This window comes from Mirounga leonina, unplaced genomic scaffold (assembly GCF_011800145.1).
Source record: "Mirounga leonina isolate KUSES-001 unplaced genomic scaffold, KU_Mleo_1.0 Mir_366, whole genome shotgun sequence".
In the NCBI taxonomy this organism is placed as follows: domain Eukaryota; kingdom Metazoa; phylum Chordata; class Mammalia; order Carnivora; family Phocidae; genus Mirounga; species Mirounga leonina.
Genome location: NW_023270709.1, coordinates 26,177,269 through 26,199,194, shown reverse-complemented (window position 1 = coordinate 26,199,194; position 21,926 = coordinate 26,177,269). Strand labels below are relative to the sequence as shown.

The following is a 21,926-nucleotide window of genomic DNA, read 5'->3' as shown; positions in this document are numbered from 1 at the left end:
GGTTTGAGTCCTGTGTCGCGTTCCTTGCTGACCAGTTGAGTCAGCTTCTCCCTCTCCCTCTGCTTCTCCCCCTGCTTGTGCTCTCTCTCTCTCACAAATAAATAAATAAAATCTTAAATAAATAAACAAATAAATGGGAGAAAGGAGTCCCACAGGTAGGGGAGAAAAACAATGCAAAGGAATTACTAGTCTCAGTCACCTCGTTCCACAGGACCCTGCCCTACCGAACAGCCTCTTTATTAATTTTGCTTAACTTTTAGATTTCAGATTAGGACCACGAACAGCAACTCTTGCCACGGTGGTTTGACGCTCTTCACTCCCTTTATCGCTCCCCCTCCCCGCCCCCGACCACGTGCAAGAGTGAACACCTGTCGCTCTCCCTGGGATCTGGTGACAGTTTGTTGCTTCTCTGGGGGCAAATGCCGGCTTCTCACATGCTTAGTCCAAGAGTGTTCCCCTGTACTTCTCCATTCAGGAACTAGGACACAGCATTCTCAGCTTCTCTCCTTCTGTCAATTTAAATGTCAAGCAGCTACTACACTTCAGAACCTCTTTATTATGTGTTCTAGCCTGTCACCTGATTTGGAGTACAGCTGGCTTTTGTCATAATGAAGTCGTTTGCAGGAAGTGAAGAGCACATCATTAACAGAACCAGGCTTTGCACTGACACAGGGGGTGGGGCAGCATCGTCTCTACATACGAATTACAAACACCCTGAAAAGGCAGAGCAAACTCCACAGCTAGAGGTAGAGAATCTAGGAGAAGAAATGGTCAACAGAGCAAGGAATGGCTTAGTCAAAGAGTTTTTAGATCTGACGCCAAAAGCATGATCCATAAAAGGGAAAAAAGGATAAATAGGACTTCACCTAAATCAAACATCTTTGCTCTGCCAAAGATCTGTTAAGAGAAGGGAAAGACAAGCCCCATGCTGAGGTAAATGCTGGCTCTTGGAGGTCAGTAATAAGAAACAACCCAATTTTTAAAAACAGGCAAAAGATCTAAACAAGATAGTTCATCAGATAAGATATATCAATGGCAAAGAAATATATAAAAAGATATTTTAGGGGCACCTGGGTGGCTCAGTTGGTTAAGTGCCTGCCTTTGGCTCAGGTCATGATCCCAGGATCCTGGGATGGAGCCCCGAATCGGGCTCCCTGCTCAGTGGGGAGTCTGCTTCTCCCTCTCCCTCTGTGTTCACTCTCTCTCTCAAATAAATAAGTCTTTAAAAAAAAATAGATCTTTAAAAAAAAAAAGGGATGTTTGAAATTATTAGCCATTAAGGAAATGCAACTTAAAGCCAAAAGGAGATGCCACTACAAACTTACTGAACTGCTAAAATTAAAAAAAAAACAAAAACAAAAAAACAAAACTAACAAGGGCTGGCAAGGATGCCGAGCAACTGAAACCCTCATACGTTGCTGAGGGGAATGCAAATAGCACAGTCGAGGTGGAAAACAGTCCGACAGTGCCTACGTTTAACATACACTTAGCATAAGACCCAGCAGTCTCAATCCTACGTACTCAACCAAGAGAAATAAAAACTTGTCCTTACACAAAAACTTACATATCATTGTTTATAACGGCTGTATTCCAGATCATCAGACACTGGAGACAACACGGACGTCTTCCTCTGATGCTGTGGGACTTCCAGGGCGAGGACAGAAAAGGCAATAATATGGCTTCTGCTCAGCTCCCTCTCTTGACACGCTCACCCATGGAATCCAGCCGCCTCGCCCTGAGAAAGTCCGGGCCACATGGGAAGGCCACGTGGAAGTGTCCCGGCAGACAGCATCAGCCACCAGACGTGTGAATGAGGAAGCCTTCAGACGGCTCCGGGGCCAGCCCCCGTCTGACCATAACGGCCGGGAAGAGCACAAGCAAAATCCACCTAGCAGAGCCCCTTCGAGCCCAGAACCGCGACAGGTAATTGAAAGTGACCGCTCACGCTGTAGGGCATTCAGTCTGGACTGGTTTGCACAGAGCAGTAAACAAGCAGAACACTTAGTGTCCAGAAACCAGCCTTGAAAGCTACACCACCAGGAACAGGACTGTAGACAGGGTGACCATAAAAAGCTTTGAAGCAGAGAAACGTTTCAGGAGGTTAGCAATTTCAGCAAAGTAGGTAGGACGTATCAGAGGAAGGTGACAGTTTCCATTATGCAGGCAAGATGTATCCAAGGTAACGGCAGAAGCCCGAGGCAGAAAGGTGGCTTCTGGAGCGAGGCTAGAACAGGAACCAAGGCAAAATAAATAATTTTTCCTAAACTCATTAAAGAGTTACTGAAACCCCAACTGAAATATGCATGCTTTTATGATGAAACCATAAAGAAACACAAGGACTGTTAGAATAGTTACTACAACCAGGTGGGGGAGGGGCGCAGGGGGAACCGCAAAGGAAAACGGATTCACGCAGGTCTTCTTAGGAGAGGCAGTAGCCTATCTCTTGACCTAAGTGGTGGACAGAGTGGTTGACTTTATCACTATTTGCATTCTGGCACATTACTGCACACTTTTCTCTCCACAAACAACACTAAGAACAGCCTTAGCAGCGTTGCTCAAAAGGGTCATGAAGCTAACCCAAATATCCCATCACCTGCAGAATAGATAAATGGCGGAATGTTCACACATTAGAATACACAACAGAAACCAAAGTAAATAAGCTACAGCTGCACATAAGAGCAGGTCAAACCTCGGTTCTCAGGTCTGAAACCTCTCACACCCTGGCTGGATTGTGCGGAGAATGGGGAGCTTTCAGTCTGAGAAGCAAGCATCCAGAAAGCACTTCAGAAAACCCTTAAGAGAAAAGCCAAGGTCTGAACGGAGGGGCATTCGGGATTCCTCGAATCTGTTCCCGTTGGACCGTCCAAGCCACCAAGACAGCCACGACACAGAGGCCAAGGTTCCGGGAGACTCTGTCTAAATATAACAAACTATCACCAATCATGATCAAAATCGGTGCATCTCACCCCAACAGAAAAAAACACAAGACCGCAGGTCAATAATTTGATTCCTGAGAGTTGATTTTCCCGGATGGCTTTCTTAGAACACAGTGATAAGTGGGCAAATCAGCAAACCTAGGATAAATAGCCAATTTGGCATTCACGGGGGCCCCCCAACAGCTCTGCCAATATCACCTCGCTGCAAAGAGCTCCCTGCATCCCCTGGTGGGGTCTGCGCCAGTCAGAACCAACACCTTCTCCTGTTCTCACTAAGCCCCACAGGCTTTATGTTACATAATGCAGAAAGGTTTCCAAACACCAATGCTTGTCGTCTTGACCGATTTTCGCAGGGTAACAGCTTTTTACCATCAGTCCATGACACTGACTGTATATTCCCCTGGGTTTAGCTTTGATCTCCTAAGAGACTCTTAATTGCCACTTGACTTGATCTGAAGAGTAAAGTCGTCCTTGAAGAGCTACAGTTCAGGGAATCCTCTCCTGAGTCCTGGCAACATGGCAACACAGTATTCTCTTGCCATTTCCATAGGATACTTCTACCATTTCCTTAAAATGGGAGCAAAAACGTTTAAGACTCCAAACCCTAAGAAGATCCAATGTTAATGTCCTTCAGAGCCACAGGGCAGAATTTTTTCCTACACTGGGTGGGAAGAGATGACACAGTTAATACTCCCTAACCTTTTTCCTGATATAAATGTATTATACATAGAGTTGCTCCCTGTGGTTATGGTTGTTAATCCAGCCACGGGTTGGGATTTGTAATACAAGCTGAGATCCTTATTTCTCATCTCAGTTGGCAACGCTGAGTGATCCAAACCTTCCCTTAAAACTCAAAAGAACCAAGTTTTTCACTTACACCTTTCCAGAGGAAAATGTCATCATAAAGCTAACAAGATAAGAGCAGCATCATCATCATAAGAAAAGATCACGAACTAGCCTCTGGAAATGCAAAATTTCCTGTCATGTAGGCATTTTGTATCTCTAACTCTTTTCCTTTTAATTAAGAAAACTGGCCACTTGATATAGGTATTCATTTTAAAAGGAGGCAAGTCTTTTAGGATATAAAAGTAGCAAGCAGGGGCGCCTGGGGGGTTCAGTTGGTTAAGCATCTGATTTTTTTTTTTTAAAGATTTTATTTATTTATTTGAGAGAGAGAAAATGAGAGAGAGGAGAGTCAGAGGGAGAAGCAGACTCCCTGCCGAGCAGGGAGCCTGATGTGGGACTCGATCCCGGGACTCCAGGATCATGACCTGAGCCGAAGGCAGTCGCTTAACCAACTGAGCCACCCAGGCGCCCCTAAGCATCTGATTCTTGATTTCGGCTCAGGTCATGATCTCCGGGGTCCTGGGACTGAGCCCCATGTCGGGCTCCACGCTCAGCAGGGAGTCTGCTTGAGATTCTCTCTCTCCCTCCCCTCCCCCTGCTCACTCTCTCTCGCTAAAATAAATAAAATCTTTTCTTTTAAAGTAGCAAGCATTTATTTAAACTTTTTTTTTTAATGTACCAGCACAAAATGTTTTAGATGTATTAATCCAGAGTCTTCACAATAACTCCAAGAGGGAGGCATTATGATGCACATTGTTTTACAGATGGAAACCCCGAGGACATAGAGAAGTTTGAGAGATGCCTGATCACACAGTGCTAGTCTGGGCAGAGCCAGGTCTCAAACCCAAGCAGTGGGACTCACCAACCCGCTGTCCTAACCTGTGCTGCGACCTCACTGAGTCTCCTGCCTTCCGTGTCCCCCAGAATCTTCAACCTCCTCTCCAGGGAATCCAGGGCGGGACAGCCATCGGATTTTAGATCAAAGACTCCAAACCTTTTCCATCACATTCAACCACTCACTTCGTTTGTATTTGGAAAGTCAATACGAAGACATATCCTGGGGTGATTTCTCAAATACTGACAGTGCTCTTGCCGTTTGGGACATCAGACATAAGCTGCTAATTTGCGGGGGGGGGGGGGCTCTTTTAAAAAAGTTAACTTGCAAAAACAAAGAGGTTGGCAAGTGACTGAGGGTCTAAGTCACTTGGGAAATTTTTGCTACTCTAGATTCTAGATATCCTGTTGAATTAGCAGTTGTCAAGCCTCATCCTTCTGATCTGTAGGACTTCTTAAGAATTTAATTTTTTCAGTTATTATTTTGGGGCCAAATATCCCTCCTTACTCACTTGTCCCTGCCTGCCTCCTCCTCTCTGAAACTGCAAAAACGCTGGGATTTTTAGAAACAGTGTGAAATACTCCAAAAGGGTGGTAAAGAATAAAAATAACTGACAGATTTGAAGGATGTCTGGCAAGCCCCATAATCCACTACGTGGGAAAAGCACACCGGTAAAGTGCAATAATCCAGTGAACGGCATGGTAATTACTTGTAGTATATCTGCACACCACAGGAGTAAAGATTTCCCCCTAATAAACCTCACAAGCATTCAGAGGCTCAAAGGAGGTGTTTCCTGCAAGAATGTGGTCTTGCCACTGTGCACGCTTCCTGCATGCGCACAACGGAACGTGGGCTCTCGTGGAAAGGGTGGTAAGACCCCGAACCACAGCAGTATCTTCCAGACATATTCATTTGAGAGCTTTTCTGGGGATAACTTAGACCTTTCTCCTTCATATCCAGTTTGAAAATGGAAGTTGGAGGGCTTTAAGGACTTTCAAATGTCATGGATTAGCTATTCCTTCCTGTTACTCTAACTTATATAGAGGCATGTCTCATCTGTTATTAAATGATTAGTTGGACCACTCGCCAACTCTGCAAGGTACGTGACAACCTGAAATACTTCACCGATGAGGACATGACCAGAATCCTACACAGACGATCTCTAAATTTTTTGATCATTCACTCTCAACTGAAAAATATTTTGAGCACAAACCTCCCCCAAATCTGTGTTTATCTGTAAATTACACATATGTGCCATTATCCCAATGTATTACCTTCAGTATAAAACATATACAGACACACAAATAAAATGAAATAAACAAAACAAGTTCTCCTAGGGGTGCCTGGGTGGCGCAGTCGGTGGAGCGTCTGCCTTCGGCTCAGGTCACGATCCCGGGGTCCTGGGATAGAGCCCCGCATCGGGCTCCCTGCTCAGCGGGGAATCTGCTTCTCTCTCCCTCTCCCTCTGCCCCTCCCCCTGCTCATCCTCTCTCTCTCTCTCTCTCTCTCTCAAATAAATGAATAAAATCTTAAAAAAACAAAAAAAGAAAGAAAAACAAGTTCTATTATTTTCTTCATGTTCCCCAAAATATCATCAACTTGTACATCAGAGTCCATCACTATTCACACCTGACTCCACACTCCAAACAGCACTTCTTCCTTTCGAAATGAGAGTGGGAATAAAGAGACAGGAGTCTAGATGAGGAAAGAATTACAACAATGCCCTCGGAACAACCTTGACAAACATTAACCCACACTCAAAACTTTTCCTCAAAGTGTCAGGCTCAAGAATGTCACTTTGATGAGTAAGAAATATGAAAACACGAAAACATGAATCTGAAGGGAATGAGCTGCTGGCTGGGCTCTCAGGAGTCAAGTTTAAATTCAGTGATGCGAGTCGTTGAGTCTTTAGAGGATTGATGAGATTAGCTCCTCTTAAAAGTCTCCTGGGAACAAGAAGAATGGATGTATTTAAAGCTCTAGAGTCTCTCTGCCTCGGCACCACCACCTCTACACCCTCGTCATTCTCCGCCACTCCGAATTACAGTCTAATTACACTTCTAACATGTCGGCTCACGGGCCTTTGAGAGATGCCATGAGAAATGTACAACAAAGCCTTTTTCAAGTTATGCCTCTTTTTGACCCACCAGCGATATCTAAACCAGAATAAATTTCGAGAATATACTTAAATAAAATTTTGGAAGCTATAAATAACAAGTGAGTGGGCATTTTCCCAAGTACTTCCCGATTGCTATTCTTCTCCAGGAAGTAACTGGATGGATCTAGCATGCACACCGTCATCCTCATCCCTGAATGCTTATTCAGCAACAACAGGGTATCTGATCCTACACTCGGTTGTGATACAGGCTTTTAGTTAGTCATTGATCACAGCATTCAAGTTGCTTATAAATTTCCCTGGAAGCTCCTAGGCAGGCCCCTAAAGACTTCAGTGAGGTGGCTGAAGATACAGGAACAGGGATCGAGCCCACATCAGGCTCCCTGCTAGGCAGGGAGTCTGCTTCTCCCTCTCCCTCTGCCCCACCCCATCACTCATGCTCGCTCTCCCTGTTCTGTCAAATAAATAAATAAAATCTTTAAATAAAATAAAACCTTAAAAAAAATCCCCTCAACCTCCCAGGATAATGATCTGCTCCCCTAGAGCAGCTGTTTCCCTTGAAAATCCTTTATTCTGAGCCACTGTTCGACCCAAGAGCATCACATCAGACAGCAGGAACGAGACAGACACAGCCCAACCCTCGGGCAACTTCCATTCCAGGATCACTAACAGCTTTAGGGACTCTTAAGAAGGGATGTTTCTAACTATGATGACGAAATACAAGAAAGAATGGAATGAAAAGACAGAGCTTTGAATGACAGCCAATCGGGAATTACGTTCACACAGAGAAACACAGAGCCACTGTGGGAAAACCCATCAAAGCATATGAGAAGCACGGCCCCTATTTGCTGACAAACGCCAGCTCAACGCATGGCACCTGCCAATCTGTCCAATTCCTCTGTTCTCTTCTCCATAATTCACACCCAAATGAGAGAGTCACCAACATTCTTGTAAGACCTCTCCAACTCAGAGACTGACCCATATCACACACTCAGATTGTACCACTATGAATCCTACCAAACTACGGCCAGTGAGTGCAGATTTCCTTCACAGATAAGCATGCTCCCACTTCTAATAAACACAGATGTTCACCCAATATACTTGGTTGTAACTTGATTGGCAAAATACTATTAATACAGACCATCGAGTAAGACTGAGAGTAACCTCTTTATATAGAAACTGGTGCTAATTTTAATAGTAAGAATCATGGGGACAAATTACATCCTCAAGAAAAAGGGGATAAACTTTGAAGATTGGGAGAAAGACAGAGTTCTGAAAAAAGTCAAAGTATTTAGGGGCACCTGGGTGGCTCAGTCATTAAGCGTCTGCCTTCGGCTCCGGTCATGATCCCAGGGTCCTGGCATCGAGCCCCGCATCGGGTTCCCTGCTCGGCGGGAAGCCTGCTTCTCCCTCCCCCACTCCCTCTGCTTATGTTCCCTCTCTTGCTTTGTCCCTCTCTGTCAAATAAATAATAAAATCTTAAAAAAAAAAAGTCAAATTATTTAGGCACTAGTAGGAAAGAGGACATCTAGAGCAGTGATGCCTGCTGTTCAGCCCACTGCAAAAAAAAAATTTTTTTTTGGAAAAAAAATTTTTTTTGAGAACTCCCTAATTTTACATAATTATTATATGCTAAATACTACAAAAAATAACAAGTGACTCCCTAATTTTACATAATTATTATATGCTAAATACTACAATAGTAATAGCATTATATATTATAAAACAAAGATAGAAATTTTAAAATGAAGCTCATCATTTTTCTATTTTTTTGGTAGCTCATCTTGCATTTTTCTTTGGGTATCCACATCCCACGTGAGAGGCTACTGATGCAGAACAGGCATGAGCAAACCAGAGCCCACAGTGCGTACTTTTGTAAGTTTTATTGGAACACAGTCACACTCATTCGATCACGTTCTGTCTGGAGCTGCTTTCGATCTATACCAGCAGCAGCGCATAATTGCAACAGTGACTCTCTGCCCCATAAGGCCCTAAAATACTTACTATCTGGCCCTTTACAGAAAAAGTATTCCACGTTATCATCTAAAGTCTCAGTAATGAAGAACATCCGTCTAGCCCTTAAACAGGTAAGAAAAGTAGATGATTATGAATGCAGTGTTTCCTGACAAACTGAAAATTCTCCAGCTAAGGAATTAGGAAAGATCTGTAGGAAAATTCTAAGTTTTGACAAGGTTTCTCACTTGTGGATAGGATTCTACATATTTCTACATTTTTCAGGTAACCGTATTTATTAGTAGCTTCCCTGGATACGGTTTCCCTCTGGTGACAGATTAATCACCAAATTAAGCACAGTGGGTAAGCTGGAAAATTCAGCACTGCCACTATGCAGAACCTACGAATGGTGTAAAAATCATTAAGGGGGTAACAGAAACCTGGAGAAACACCTCTAGCTGCCTTACACAATGTCTTCACTCCAACTAGGGTCCAGGGACCCCAGGGAAACCCTGAGACGCCCTTAGGGGCTTCACAAGTTCAAAAGTATTTTCATAGTAACACGAAAACCAATTTGTCCTTTATGCCATGGAGATGTCTGCATGGTGGGTAGAGAAGGGACAGTGGGAAAAGGCTCGGGCTTCAGCAGGAACCAACTCAGCAGTGCCAAGCTGGGATGCTGGTCACTGTTCTCCACCACCACGCACCCAGCTGCTTTAAACAAATGCCAGTTCCTTTAAGAATGCCCCTAATGAAGCAGTAAAAAGTACTCACGTTATTAAATCTCAGCCCTTGAGTACATGCCTGTGTGACAAAACAGAAGTATGCACAAAATGCTTCCTCTATGTACCAAAGGGGGTCACTGTCTCAGGTAAAGTATTCCTGTGAGAGTGAGAAGCAGAACTAGCTCCCTTTTCTCAAAGAACACCATGAAAGAAATGACAAAACACAGTTATTGAGACTTGGGATTTAGCGGGTATTTTCTCTAAGGCGTAAAAAGTTAGCCAGACACTTCAAGGAAATCACCTGACAGCACTTTTTTCCAATAGTAAAATTATATCTTCAAAAAAAAATTTAGGGACGCCTGGGTGGCTCAGTCGGTTAAGTGGCTGCCTTCGGCTCAGGTCATGATCCCAGGGTCCTGGGATCGAACCCCGCATCGGGCTCCCTGCTCCAGGGGAAGCCTGCTTCTCCCTCTGCCTCTGCATCTCTCTCTCTCTCATGAATGGATAAATAAAATCTTCAAAAAAAAAAAAAAATTTAAATTTGGGGAGACCTTTATCTGCCACAATGAGCTTGACAGCTTTGCCGCACTTCGAGACTTTCTGGATGAGATCAGCGGTGCTAACAGAGGTCTTCTTTTCTCCCTTTCGTACAACAGCGGAATATCTGGACGCCATGCAAAACTCCGCAAACCAGTATTTTCTAAATGACCAATGCAGGATGCTACGAAATCATCTAAAGATAGGACCCATCAAAGTACAAGATGGACCAAATGCATTTTAATGTAACAAAATGTGCATTGAACAGTTTCAGACTGCACCCTGCCAAGTGATCTTTAGAAAACCATCTCTTACTGAGTTGTGGTGAACAATCAAAGAAGAATATCCATAGCTTAGTGAAAAGGTTATTAAAAATACTCCCTCTTCTAACTACGTGTCCGCTTAAGTCTGCATTTTCTTAATGTATTTCACTCAGGGCCACGAATCACAACAGAGTGAGCGGTCTTCTATGAGGTTTCGAAGATAAAGTGATCAGCAAAAAGGTAAACGAATGCACTCTTCTGGCGGACTTATTTTTTGTCTTGGAAAATAGTTATTTTTCATAAAACTAGTACCGACATTAACATGTAATAGGCTTATTGAGATCTTTCAAGGAATTAATCAATGTTTTTAATTTTAGTTTTAATTTCTAAGATGATCAGTACCAAAAGATATACCCACATAAACAAAAGCTCAACCGTTTTCAAGAACAATAAAGGGATCCCAGGGCCAAAAACACTGAGCTCTGATACGGCAAGCCTACCCACTTCTCTTATTCTACGTGCCATTTTCTGTTTTTATTGTAAAAAAAAAACTTGCAGAGCAAATATTCTCCCTTTTCGTTTCTCAGTTCACTTTTTTCACGAGCTACACAGGAAAGAGGCAAGCCTGAATGGGAGTATGAAGTTCCCTCGTATGTAGAAAGAGGGAGATCGGCCCTAAGCAGGAAGGAAACTGCCTGCTCCACAAGAAGGAAGCAGATCCAAGCTTGAGAACCAGGGGCTATCGGCACTTGATTTCGGTCACAACTACAGACCCAGCAGACCCTGCCTCACCGTGCTCCGTATGCCCGGCTATGCAGAGACAAGCTACCTCCAGCTAGCATCCATGTTCTCTGCTCAATTCAGTTGGCTTGAACTCCTGGGGGTTCACCCTGTACAATGCTGGATTTCCCTGAGATAGGTGGAGAAATAATCTGAAATGGCATTTTTTGGGGCAAGATGCTGGTGGTAAGAAATCGTAACGCTGTCTGCAATCCCAACTGTCCGCGTGGCATAAAAGGGACAACCGGAATCCCAGGATTCTCTCTCTCAATTCCACACAGGGATGGAAGATTTCCCAGGCTGAGGTTCACTGGGGTTGGACTAATACCTGCCACTTAAAATAAGTAACAGGATATCCAGGGTGGAGGAGACAGGGAAACCCAGGATAAACCACCAGCAAAGACACTGGGGCACCACTCAGCTCTGTCAGGGAGCAAAAGAACTCGGATAGACTGAATGAACTTCTTCTCTGGGGCCTGGTCACACGAGCCACAGCCCTAAATATACAGAAGTCAAGGTCTTAAAACCTAGGAGTCTCTCAAATAACACGTAACAGGATTCACAGTTGTACTACCATTATCACAAGGCAGATACTGGCGAATGGATTTCCACCAACATATGCGCATCTATACCCGAGCAATCCCCAACTCCTAAAGAAATTATAAACAAAAAGTCATTTCTTAGGATTGCAGCACAAAATTTCCTCCTAGAAAAATGTTCTAATGGCCATTAGGCAAAATAATACCGTATCACATATAATATACAGGCAGACGATTATATAGACTTTCGTGGGCTGCTACAAGAACTTAAGAATTCTATCTCCAAGGTTTCTAAGCACAAACTCTGGACCTGAGGTACACACATGCACTTCATTCCCAAATGAACGCATCTGAAAGTACTTCTTGGAAGGCAAGATTCAGAGATGCTGAGATTCTCCCGATTTCCCCTGTAACAGGATTTTCTGGAGATCACATATGTCCGTAAGCGCCAGCAGAGAAATACAGTTCTGGAGGCACAATTAGTTGTACAAGGAAGGAAAGAAAGAAGTAGCTTACCTGTGGTCAAGATGACTGAAGTCTTGTAAATTCAATTCCCTGGTGTCTTGCGTCAGATAAATTGTATCCACATCCTATTTGAAATAAAACTCAATCATGTAAATAGCCCACAAAGATGATCAGGGAAGAGGGATGCAAAGAGAATTAGATAATGATACAGACAGATTTTCACAGAATCTAAGGATGAAGGGAGGTGGGGGAGAAAAAAAGAAAGAAGCCAGTCGCACCCTGGAATATTCTCAGGCGCGCATGTGCGTAAACGCTCCTGTGCACATAGATACACTTACCCACTGTACTTCTTCTCGGTATGAAAACCCGAGCCAGTCGCAAACACAGGCGTACATCTGAGAAAATCCACCTGAAACCCACAACAGAAACGTGACGGGTTTTTGGCTAAATGATTTATCTGAAGTTAAAATATAAAAGTTTAAATATGGCCAATGCGGACAATGCTGATTGTTCTTTCTATTTGGGAAAACAGCGAAGATTCTGCTCCCATTCTATAGTAAGTACATAGCAGCACGCAATACAGCTTAAATATAGGACTTTTATCCGCCAATCTAAAGTCTGTGCGGTGCTAATTACACCTTAAGACTAATTGCACCTTTACAGTAACATACTAGGAATAGACATAACTTCCTGGCAGGGGGACATCCATGCAGCCATTTATAATTTGGTTTTAAAATGCATGCTCACCACAGGGGCCCTGCTCGGCCACGGTCTGGTTGTCCCACAGAGCCTGGAGACTGGCCAGTCGGTCAGATGGCTCCATCGAGACTTTTTTCATGATTCGCCTGTAAGATCAACAGTAACAATAAATTTCAAAAATCAAGGTTTTTTTGCCCCTGCACACAGAACTCTATTTGGTGCTATGCCCTTCTTTTTTTTTTTTTTTTAAAGATTTTATTTATTTATTTGAGAGAGAGAATGAGAGAGAGAGAGCACATGAGAGGGGGGAGGGTCAGAGGGAGAAGCAGACCCCCTGCTAAGCAAGGAGCCCGACATGGGACTCGATCCCGGGACTCCAGGATCATGACCTGAGCCGAAGGCAGTCGCTTAACCAACTGAGCCACCCAGGCGTCCCGGTGATATGCCCTTCTTAAAACCAAAGATGGGTGCCACTTCAATTTTGGTAAAAATAATTCCATTTTTTGAGCACTAAGAAGCTGGAGATCTACAGGAACTTAATGAACTTCTTTATTTAACTCCCTTTTGTAAGCTCAGGGTTAGGGTTATTGAGTTGTTTTGTAACATTCGATTCTATTAGAATGGCTAGAAAACAGTGTGTTCTAGTATTAGATTAGGTGTATACTAAATATAAATCACTAACTTCTAAAAAATTAAAATACAAATCCCCTCTGTCCTTCCACAGTACCGCATACGAATGGCCATTGAGAAAGAGCATGTTCCTTTTACTATCTCTTCCCCTCTGACGACAAGTCCTCTGGGCCAGAGAGCACACCCAGGCCCCATGCTCATCCTCGGAGCTAACAAGGCCCCGCGCACAGCGCAGAAGCAGGTCAGAAGTAGTAGTTAAAGGCACAGCCAACCACCCCCCAAGCTTCATTATTCATAGAACTAGCAAAGTGGGAGGACCTACCCTAGCTGCGAGAAAGAAAGAAATTAATACCTGTGAGATGATTAAAACAATCCCTGGTGCCTGGTAAAGTCTCAATAAACGTTAGCTGATGCTCTCCTACTTATCACCCAGTAATCATGTAATGAGCAACTTATGAATCCCTTAATTCACACCCAAATTTTTATTAAATGTCTAAGTGTGGCAAGACCAGCTACCAGGTACTCGGTATACAACTGTGAACAAAACAGGTATCGTGCCTGTGTTCCCAGTGAGCCATCTCCCGTGAGAACCAGATAAATAGGCAATATAAAAGGAGAAGTCTTAATACAGGAGAAGCACAGGGTGGGGCGGCAGAAAGGACACTGAACTTACTCTCTGGTGGGGAGAGAGCAGCGGAGGGGTCTTAGCATCGATGCTAAAACCTAGAGAGCAATAAAGACTATATCTGGAGGGGAGTGGGACCAGGAGCCGGGGAAAGTGTTCCAGATAAAGGGCCAGCAAGTTCAAGGAGATGAGAAGGCTCGTGTTCACCACCAGAAACTGCACATAGTTCAAAGCAGCCAGCAAATGTTGTGTGACGAGGGGGAATGACGGAGGAGTCCAGGGAACTACACCGAACCGAAACCAGGTCACAGAGAGCCTTCGAGGTCCGACCATGGAGTTCAGATTTTGTTCTCAGGGCAATGAGGGGCCACGGAAGGCCTCAAGAGGGTGCATGAGATGGTTGGACAGGCACTGTAGACAAGTATCTGGAGGGCACGGGTGAGGGTCAGGCTTCGGAAATAGAGAAACAACTTGAGACATTAAATGGAAGCCCACAGGACTGATAAGAGCCCAGCGAGAGTGAAGGTCATGAGCTGCTGGTGGTGCCACGCAGACCAGCTTCGGGACTCTCTCTGCAGCCCAGACGTGCGGAGAAGGGGGGCAGCTGGTGCTCGGTGGGGCTGCAGGCTTTCCGGGCAGGCGAGCCGCAAGGTGGGACAGACGGCCGCGAGGGTCCTGCCAGGGCCCAGCTGCAGCGCTGGACTCTGCCAGCCAAGGGATGTGTGGCTGGGAGGCCCTGGCCCTTCCAAGGAGAGAAAGTGGAAGGGGGCTGCTCAGAGCGGGATGAGGGAATGTGATTCCACCCCAGCAGACGCTGTTCCAGGAGATGACAAGGGCTCAGGCATGGCGCTCACGAGTGAAGTGGGGAGGACGGGGGAGGGGAGGAGGTCACGGGCTGTGAGGAAGGGTGTCGGCGGGTCAGAGGCACCTGGGATCTCGGGAGGACGTGGGTGCAAAGTGGTGAAGTAAAGATGCCAAGTTATATTGAACATACTTGCACCCTTCTTCAACGACTTAAAAGCACTTCTGCTACATAAAATGTTCTCAGTCACCATTATGAATCTCAACCACCTTGTAGAGGATTAGCGGCAAGTGTTTCCAGGGAGCTCCATTTTCTCACGGGATGGATTCCCGTGTCAAGGTCCTGACAAGGGGCCTTGTTCTACTCCTCGACAAAACCTCAAGTACGTAACAAAGCACGTAGATACCCACGTTCTGCTGGCACTGAAAATATTTCTACTTCTTCGCAAAATTTAGGATTGAAGCATAATCGTGTATAACCAACGATGTCAAATGTCATGAATTCCTTCAAATTCTTGTATAAATGCATGAGGTCTGCAAGGGCAGCATGATTTTTCTCCATTTCACCTGAAAACACCTAAGATTAAGTCCCACTATCCTAAAGGTCCTGAATTTGGGGATAACTGTGGGTTTAAGAAGACGTTCACGCCGAAAGTGGCATTACAGAATCTGGCCATTTGAAATGGCTCATCTTGGCTCAACACTATCATTCTGGTACTTTAGTGGCATTATTTTCCAGCTACAAGACCGCACAACCAGGTATTACGCAAAGAAAGAGCAGAGCCGTCGGAAGCCACCCCAAGCGTCAACGCAGCTGGGGTGTGGACACACCCAAGTGGACTCCAGTCCGACTTCATCTGAGATCACATCTGTGCTCTAAACTTCTTGCTTTATTTCAGCGGGGTGGGGTGGCATGCTGTTTCAGTGACACACAGGGTGGGGTTAAGCTCGTCAAAAGCAGGGAGAAAATAAGGCAAAAGTCTTTGGCAGGAAGCTGGCAGGATCAAGAATAGGAAGGTGGCAGTCTAGGATTATAGGGAGAAATGGAGGACTCCTCATGGCTGATTCAGAAACTAAAGCCTCAATTTTGCTCCAAAAACAACACCGGACATTCCTGCTCAGGGGTAAGGACAAGTCAACTGGAAAGCGAGAGAAGTGGCAGCCAGCAGAGACATCCTTGACCTTCAAAACCGCTCTTCAAAGGTATCAGTCCGGGGGCGCCTGGGGGGCTCAGATGGTTAAGCATGTGCCTTCGGCTCAGGTCACGGTCCCAGGGTCCTGGGATCGAGCCCCGCATCGGGCTCCCTGCTCGGCGGGAAGCCTGCTTCTCCCTCTCCCACTCCCCCTGATTGTGTTCCCTCTCTCGCTCTCTCTCTCCGTCAAATAAATAAATAAAATCTTAAAGGAAAAAAAAAAGGTATCAGTGTGAGCTCTTCCAAGCAGCCCGGCTCTGTGACAGTTCTCCTCTCTTCTTTTGTAAGGAACTAAAAAACACTTTGATCTCAGGAACTGAAGACATCTCATGGAACAGGCCGTTGTCTCCGGAACCGGATGTTTTCCTGACGCAAACCACACCCCAACTAAATGCTGTCTCTGCTTTAGAAAAGCGGACGGACTATAAGTACCTTTCTTTTGTTTTTACATAAACTCCTATTTTGCCACTTTTCTTCACAGGAACCTCACCTTCTCATACTTCAGTTGGCTTTGACTTCCTAAAGGGATCTGCAATACCATTTTTATTACGGGAGCAAAGAAACCTCGTCCTAACACGCTGACTTTCAAACGTGTCGCAGGTTTGCCAGAAGGTCCCAGTATGCTGAAAGCCTCAGGAGAAAACTCATGTCAGAAGGTTACTGTTCTGTCACCTAATAAGGATGTTATTAGGGAATTCTGACAACAAAAAAATCAAATTAGAAAAATGCTATCAGCTTCCATGTAAACATATAATAAAAAAAAAAAATCAGGGGGCGCCTGGGGGCTCGGTCGTTAAGCGTCTGCCTTGGGCTCAGGTCATGATCCCGGGTCCTGGGATCGAGTCCCGAGTCAGGCTCCCTGCTCAGTGAGGAGTCTGCTTCTCCTTCCGCCCCTTCCCCTGCTCCTGCTCGCTCTCTCTGTCAAATAAATAAATAAAATCTTAAAAAAAAAAAAAATCAAACTTCAAAGAAACTCCCTACAAACGTCACCAATGCCCTTTCTGACAGCGCAGGCTTTCTTCTGCTGCCGCTGGGTAACGGACCGCAACAACCTCTACCACAAATAAAATCTCTGAAGCAGTTTACAGGAGCTAATTTAATCCCCACCTGCACCAACAGCATTATTCCCATTTTACAGATGAGGACACTGAGGCATTGAGAAGGGAGTTAACTTGCCTAGAGTCTCATCCCCGCTAAAGCATCCCGACAACCTGACACCTTCCAGTTGTACCTCAAAGCTCTCTCCACACACGTTCATAAAGCAGCACCACGGACTGTTTCTCCCCAAGTGTGACTACCATTTTATTCCAACGTCCAAGAGCCTTCGTTGCTCCCCAGGCCCGTCCTTGAGGCTTTTGCTCACAGGGACATCTGCAGGCTCCCAATTCAGGCCGTGTCAGGCCGACAGCTGTCTCCCAAAGGCACCTGCTCCCGCCGTTTCCCCACAGAACTCTCCCGACCCACCCTCCACAAAAGCCCCCCTCTCAAAAAAAGGAGGAAAGCAAATACAAATCAGACATTATTTTCCTGGCGTCTCAAGTTAAATGTGACTTTCCTTTCTCTGAAACCTGAGGATTTTCTCTCTCTTCACTATATTATTTGTGGAACTTTCTTAACACTGCCTTCAGACTATAAACTCTCGGGGAGCAGGAAACATTTTACTCATGTATGTATGCCCGAGGCAGTCATTTAGTGAACATTTTCTAAATGAATTCTACCGCATCCCGATGACTTAATTTGACATCAAAAAAAAAAAAAATAATAATCCAGCTTGGTCCTGGAGAATAGCCCAGGTTCTCAATATTAGAAAAGCTGAAGGCCATAAGACAAAACAGCTTCCAGAAGAGAAATGCCATCACGGACAGCTCTGGGAAAACAGATTGAACAACACGTACCTACAAATATTTCCTAGCCCCCTCAACGTCACTGTCTCCGAGGCTAGGTCTCCGATGACACCCAGCTCCGCACAGCAAAGATGAGAGTGGTCACAACACAATGCTAACAGCAATCTGATTTTTAAATTTAACTTAGATTTTCTTCTTGCACCTTTAAATTCTCCCCATGTTTTGAAATAAATTTTCCTCATTTAATGAAGGGAGGGAAATGTCATTTTGTAAGGGAAGGAAAGAGGAAGCAAAAAATATCCTAACATGTATGTATGGGGGCGGAGGGGAGATGAAGAGTGGATCCTGGTGTGACTATTAATTTTAATTAAAATTCCTCATTTTTTTCCTACCTGCATTCTATTGACTGCAGTCAAGAGGACTGATTATACATTGTAGATTATTTACATCCTGTTTTTATATATTTGAGTTTGATCAGGGATATCATTTTCAAAATTATATTTGGGTAAAACTGGAAATTCAGATCTTTGCAGATATAGTTTCATTTCTATGTAGTCAAATGGACTATCCAAGAACTGATTATCTGAATGGAGGCCTGCGCTGGTCGTGTTTGTCCCCCAGATTCTCCTGGTTCCTGATACCCGCTCACCAGATACTTCCCTATCCACCATCCCTACCAGCCCTGAGCAAGGGAGGAGATGAGAGCGGGGTACCCGAGGGCCCCACCATAGGCTCAGGTAACGTATCCGATGAGACAGATGACTCAACCAGACTGAGGATTCCAAACATGGTTTCTTTTTTTACATTTTTATTTTAATTCCAGTTAGTTAACATACGGTGTTATATCAAATATAGTTTCCTATTCTTCAACTTATTATGAGAGGGATGTGTGACATGACTGGGGACATATTTTATTTTGCATGTTCTCCATTATTTACGTCGAGGAAGTCGTTCCCTCACTGACCGCTTTAACCCGAAGCAACACGAGGGATGGAGAAGAAAGGATACGATTACCCACCTCTCCACCCTCCCTGGTCGATAACCAGAACCAACGTAATTACCCATTTCCCCCGCTAAAATCACATAATGCAATCTAAGGAACTTCAAGAGGAAAGACAGAACATGCAAGTCACAAAATATTACAGGTTTATTTTGATAAGCTAACCGTGCACGGTGGGTAGGAAAGCGAAATAAAAAAGTCAAGTACGTTAACATTATTTAAATTCTCTGCCAAGTCAAGTTCTACATCATAATCTGTGCCTCCTTGCACATCGGTGGCTTCATCTGGACGGCCTCTGCCTTCCCTGCCCTCCCCTCCAAATCCTCTCCCCGCTTCCAGGCGGAGCTCTGCACAGCCAGCCCGCACACGTCCGCCTCCTCCTTACGCCCGGTCACCCACTCATCGGCTTCGTGTCACCTGGGCCCACGCACCCATGGTCAGGAGGCCAGACCACGGTCTTCCAACTTCCATAGGCTCCCATGTCACATTGCCCAGTGATGCACTCGACACACGGTAAGCATGAGAAACCTCAGTGAGTATCTACTATGTGCCAAGGACTAGGGATTTAAGATGAATAAAAAACACAGCCTTGGCTCCAGTAGTTCTTGGCCAAGAAGGAAGCTCAGGTATGTCGTGTGCTCTGTGTTCCCTCTTACCTTCTCAAGGATATTGTGGATTTATTACCACGATCTCCAGCAACAATCTCTCTCTCTCTTTCTCTACTAGAGCATTCCCCTCGTTACAGCCATGTGCTTTAATACCTCCCACTCTGAACGCAAACAAAATTCGCCTGTAATTCCTTGTACCTCTTTAGTTACTTCCCATTTATCAGTTCCCCTTCATAGCCAAACGTCTCTAAGAAGTGTCCTGCAGGTACCACACCAGCTTCCTCCCTTTGGAGTTCATGCCACTGGCATGGCGGCCCACCTCTCCCCACCAGAACCCTGGGACTGCCCTTCACCGTGCCCAGTTGCCCAGACAGCCCTCTGCCCTTGCTTGGTCAGCACCCAGATCATTCTGCAGAAATCCACTCCCTGCTTCAGAGGATCCTCCCAGGCCCTGGTTTTCCCCTGGAATCCTGTCCTGACTCCCTTTAGGACTCTTCCTCTTACACTTGTCCTCATTCTCAAGACATTTTCTCTTCCGGGGGCACATCTCTCTCTGGATGATCTCAAAACAGTCGTGCAAGCAAGACTCTCTACAGTAATGACTCCCACATTTGCGACATCTCCAGACCTGGACGGACCTTTCCCCCAAGCTCCAACCCCAGGTGTACGTAACTGCCGATCTGACAGCCCCTCCCTCACGTGTCCTAGATCTCAAGCTTAGCATGCCTAAAACAGAATGGTTGGGGTGTTTCTCCCCCCAAATAAAACTTGCCCCCCCAGCTACCCTCGGCCCCTTCCCCCTCACTGCAAAGTATCACGAGTCACTGAGTCATTAAACCAGAAACCTAGGAGTCATCCTTGGTCCTCCCTTTCCTCACTGCTGTCACCCACGTGCCGAATCCATCAGCCAGTCCTGTACCCACAATAAATCTTCCATCTTCCACCTCCCATCCTCATCTCTAACGTCATGGCCGCAGCCATCCCTCCCCCATATGCCTGCCCGCATTCTAACCAGCTCTCCCCTCCTGCCCTTACCCTTCCCACTGCACTCTCTCCAGCGGCAAAAATAATCTTCATAAACCGCATCAGGAATCATGTCACATCTGTACTTGCAACCAACAGCGGCTTCCTAGCGAGCTAGTGCTCACCTGCAAACTCTTCCCCGTGAGGACCTACGTCCGCCGACCCAGACCTGTGCCTCCAGCCTCATCTCGCACCAGTTACCCCCTCCCGCCTGCATTCTCCTCACTCCCATGCTCCAGCCGCCCGGGTTCTCTCTCCGCTCCTCAAAGACGCCAACCCTGGTCCAGGCAGGCGAGACAGCACAAGCAGAGGCCTGAGAAGGAAAGATTCTCTGCCCTCTTCAGGCTCCTTCTCTCCCTCGAGGGTCTGTTCAAAGTATCATGGCCACTGGGAGGCCCTGGCAGATGGAGTTTTATTCTTTATGTTAGTCCTGCACTAAAGATCAGTTGCAAGCATTTACTCAAGTTTACACTTACTGCACTGATTTATTTCTGGGGGGTCTGTTTCCCAATGTGAGTAATGCAACTCCCCAATGTAAATTCCACGTGGGCCGTGGACCCCAACACTTAGTACTCTGCCGTCTATAGTAGAAACTCAGTAAACAACTGACTATATAAGTGTATCAAGAAACAACTGTAACACAGCGAGACACGTGCTAGCAGAGGACGTGATCACAAAGTTCTACGGACCCATGAATAAAGAAACTCTTTAGACACCCGGGCTAGGTCTTTTGGAGTGGGAGTGTGTCTGGATTAGCAGCCTGCATGAAAGCACTGAGGACAGGAGAGGCTGGATCATGGGGCCAGACGGCAGTGGTCTTGCTATACCAGCCTACACAGCGTGGATGCAACCGGGTAATTCTGGTGACCGCGCGGAAGACCCGCGGCGAGGAGAAGGCCTGGAGACGCAGGCACAGGTGAGGACGATGCTGCCCTGGAACGTGAGACCCTTTGAACGAAGGCGGTGGAAATGAGAGGCCAGACAAGGAGCAGACCAGGAGACAGGCATGAAAAGGGTCTGACAGGTGCGAGTGAAGAACAAGACACTGTGCACATGACGAGCCACTAACCGAGATACAGTGTCAAACACGGGCAGGTTCGGGGGAAAACCTGCTAAGTTGATGGGACGCACTGCATGTGAGGTGCTTGGGGACATCCTTGTGCAGCCAGGAGACAGAAGTGCAGATGAGGCTCAGGTGGAGGTCTTAGATTTAGAAACTAACATCTATGTTATGACAGCCTCCCTGGAAATGGAGCTCATTACTTAATGCTTGGTTCATATTTGCTGCCCAAACCTTTTAACAAAAAGTTAAATGGGGGGCGCCTGGGTGGCTCAGTCGTTAAGCGTCTGCCTTCGGCTCAGGTCATGATCCCAGGGTCCTGGGATCGAGCCCCGCATCGGGCTCCCTGCTCGGCGGGAAGCCTGCTTCTCCCTCTCCCACTCCCCCTTGCTTGTGTTCCCTCTCTCGCTGTGTATCTCTCTGTCAAATAAATAAAGTCTTTTAAAAA

At 45.7% G+C, this 21,926-nt stretch overlaps 1 protein-coding gene across 5 annotated transcripts in view; it reads right to left on the bottom strand.

The window, feature by feature from the left end:
- The window catches only part of CARMIL1 (capping protein regulator and myosin 1 linker 1), a 308,617-nt gene that overhangs the window by 157,598 nt on the left and 129,093 nt on the right, over positions 1 to 21,926 (bottom strand). For all 5 annotated transcript variants that reach the window (XM_034985796.1, XM_034985797.1, XM_034985799.1 and 2 more), the window contains 3 exons: positions 12,743 to 12,840; positions 12,334 to 12,404; positions 12,047 to 12,120 (listed from right to left, as the gene is read on the bottom strand). In XM_034985796.1, coding sequence (XP_034841687.1) covers positions 12,047 to 12,120; positions 12,334 to 12,404; positions 12,743 to 12,840 — 243 coding nt within the window. The remainder of the gene's footprint in view (positions 1 to 12,046; positions 12,121 to 12,333; positions 12,405 to 12,742; positions 12,841 to 21,926) is intronic.